The sequence below is a fragment of the Emiliania huxleyi genome, assembly GCF_000372725.1.
Source record: "Emiliania huxleyi CCMP1516 unplaced genomic scaffold EMIHUscaffold_4490, whole genome shotgun sequence".
In the NCBI taxonomy this organism is placed as follows: domain Eukaryota; phylum Haptophyta; order Isochrysidales; family Noelaerhabdaceae; genus Emiliania; species Emiliania huxleyi.
Window position 1 is genome coordinate 1 of NW_005198619.1, and position 1,716 is coordinate 1,716.

General features: G+C 64.5%; 1 protein-coding gene across 1 annotated transcript; it reads right to left on the reverse strand.

The window, feature by feature from the left end:
* Nucleotides 1-105: 105 nt before the first annotated feature.
* On the reverse strand, nt 106-633 carry EMIHUDRAFT_256206 (hypothetical protein; the record flags this gene model as incomplete). The annotated part of the gene is made up of 1 exon (XM_005768791.1): nt 106-633. The coding sequence occupies one exon, from the start codon at nt 631-633 to the stop codon at nt 106-108; it is 528 nt and encodes a 175-aa protein (XP_005768848.1).
* Nucleotides 634-1,716: the final 1,083 nt, after the last annotated feature.

Below are 1,716 nucleotides of genomic sequence, written 5' to 3' on the forward strand. Positions count from 1 at the left end.
ACGTTTGTGAAGTTGTAGGGCAGACAGCTCGGAACAAGTCCGTCCTAGTCGACTGTCTGACATCCCGTGGGGTAGCTGCGGTCGAGCGCGCAGTACGGCAGGTCCCTATCTATGGTGGGCGTCGAATGCCAGGATAACAGAGCGCTCCCTCGTGCGATCTTTGAAGTTCCAGTATAGACAAGCCTCCTCGAGCGGCGAGGAGTGCGGCGAGGCGAGGTACGGCTTGCGCCCCTTAGTGCGGAGGATCTGCACCTCGCCGTGCGGCAGAGAGAGGTAGCGGGCGCACGCGTGACGCTGGAGCAGCCGCGAGACGAGCGCGCGCTTCTGGTCGTCGCGGAAGTGAAACTTCATCACGCGCGTGGCCTCCTCCTCGGGGAGCGTGCGCAGCAGCACCTCCCACTCCGCCTCTTGCGGGTCCCACTCTGCCGTGTCCACCGCCCAGCGGATCTGGAGGTTGCTCTCGTTCTCACCTGCCGCCGGCACACACGCGGGCTGGCCTGGCCGTGACGTGCCGCCGCTCTCAAAGTACTCGCGAGCCTCGGAGACAGTCCACGCGTCCGCATTTTCTGGCAGCTCGACGTCGTCCGCCAGGCACTCCTCCTGCAGCTCCTTGAGCACCTCCCGGCTCGGCATGGTGGTGGTGCGCTTATGCCAGCCTGTGCGCGTCCTGCTGTGGCCCACGCAAGTTGATGATCGCGGAATTTCTGCGCCTTGTCAGACGCCGGAACGACAGAGGGAGCTGTCGAATTCTCGCCCACGCCAGGGTGTTGCGGGGTTTGCGAAGAAGAATTCTTAAGCGCCCTCGGGCCAGTTGGGGGGGGCAAACCCAGCCCGCCCCCTAGAACCCCGGGTAAGGCCCAGGTGTGGCCTAGGGCATCAGAAGGGACCAAGAGGAGTCCAGTCTGAGCCATAGAGCCCATGTCTTTGCCCCCGAAGGTCGCGTTCAAATGCCCGGAACGGCCGTCTCAGAGAGAGCCCGCCCGACCACCCATTCCCATCACCATCTCACATACCTTCACATAGGCGCTCGAGACCTCCTCTCGCTGCCTACTCGCTGCCTCTGGGGAGGAGGGGAAGACGTAGGGTTGAGCTGGACTCGCCTTTCCTGAGGCCCCTCCCCGAAAGGCAAGTCTTAGCCACATGAAATCCGAGACCCCTCCCCCCCGCCCCGATCCCCCCACCCCCTTGCTCCCCTCCCCCCCTCGGGAGGGCCGAACTGAGGCGCCCGTGGGGACCCCGCAATTCCCTTCCCCCCTCGGAGGGCCGGACTGAGGCGTCGAGGGCCCCACTCTTTCCTTCGCATAGCGGCCACTCTTCGGATCGCTGGTCGAGCGACCCGGGGGATGCCCCGCGCGCCTGACCCAGGCGCGGAAACGAATCTGCGAGGCGTGGCCGCTCATGCGGCCCGATGGGGAGGAGGGGAAGACGTAGGGCGTGCTTGCGCGCCTTTCTGAGGCCCCTCCAACCCACCCGCGCTAGGTCTCGGGGGACGAAGGGGTCACACCCGACGACCTCGGGAACTAGCCGGGGCAGTCGGAGAAGGGGCAACTCCGTGCACTGACGGTCGGCCGTCAGAAAACACGCCTCCGTGGCTCGGGTTACACCAATCCTCGCTACCCAACGCGGCCAAAGGATATCCACCTCGAGAACCTCGAGAATCGAGAGAGAGAGATTTTTAGCAATACCAAACAACTCTACATCTCACACGTAATGTGC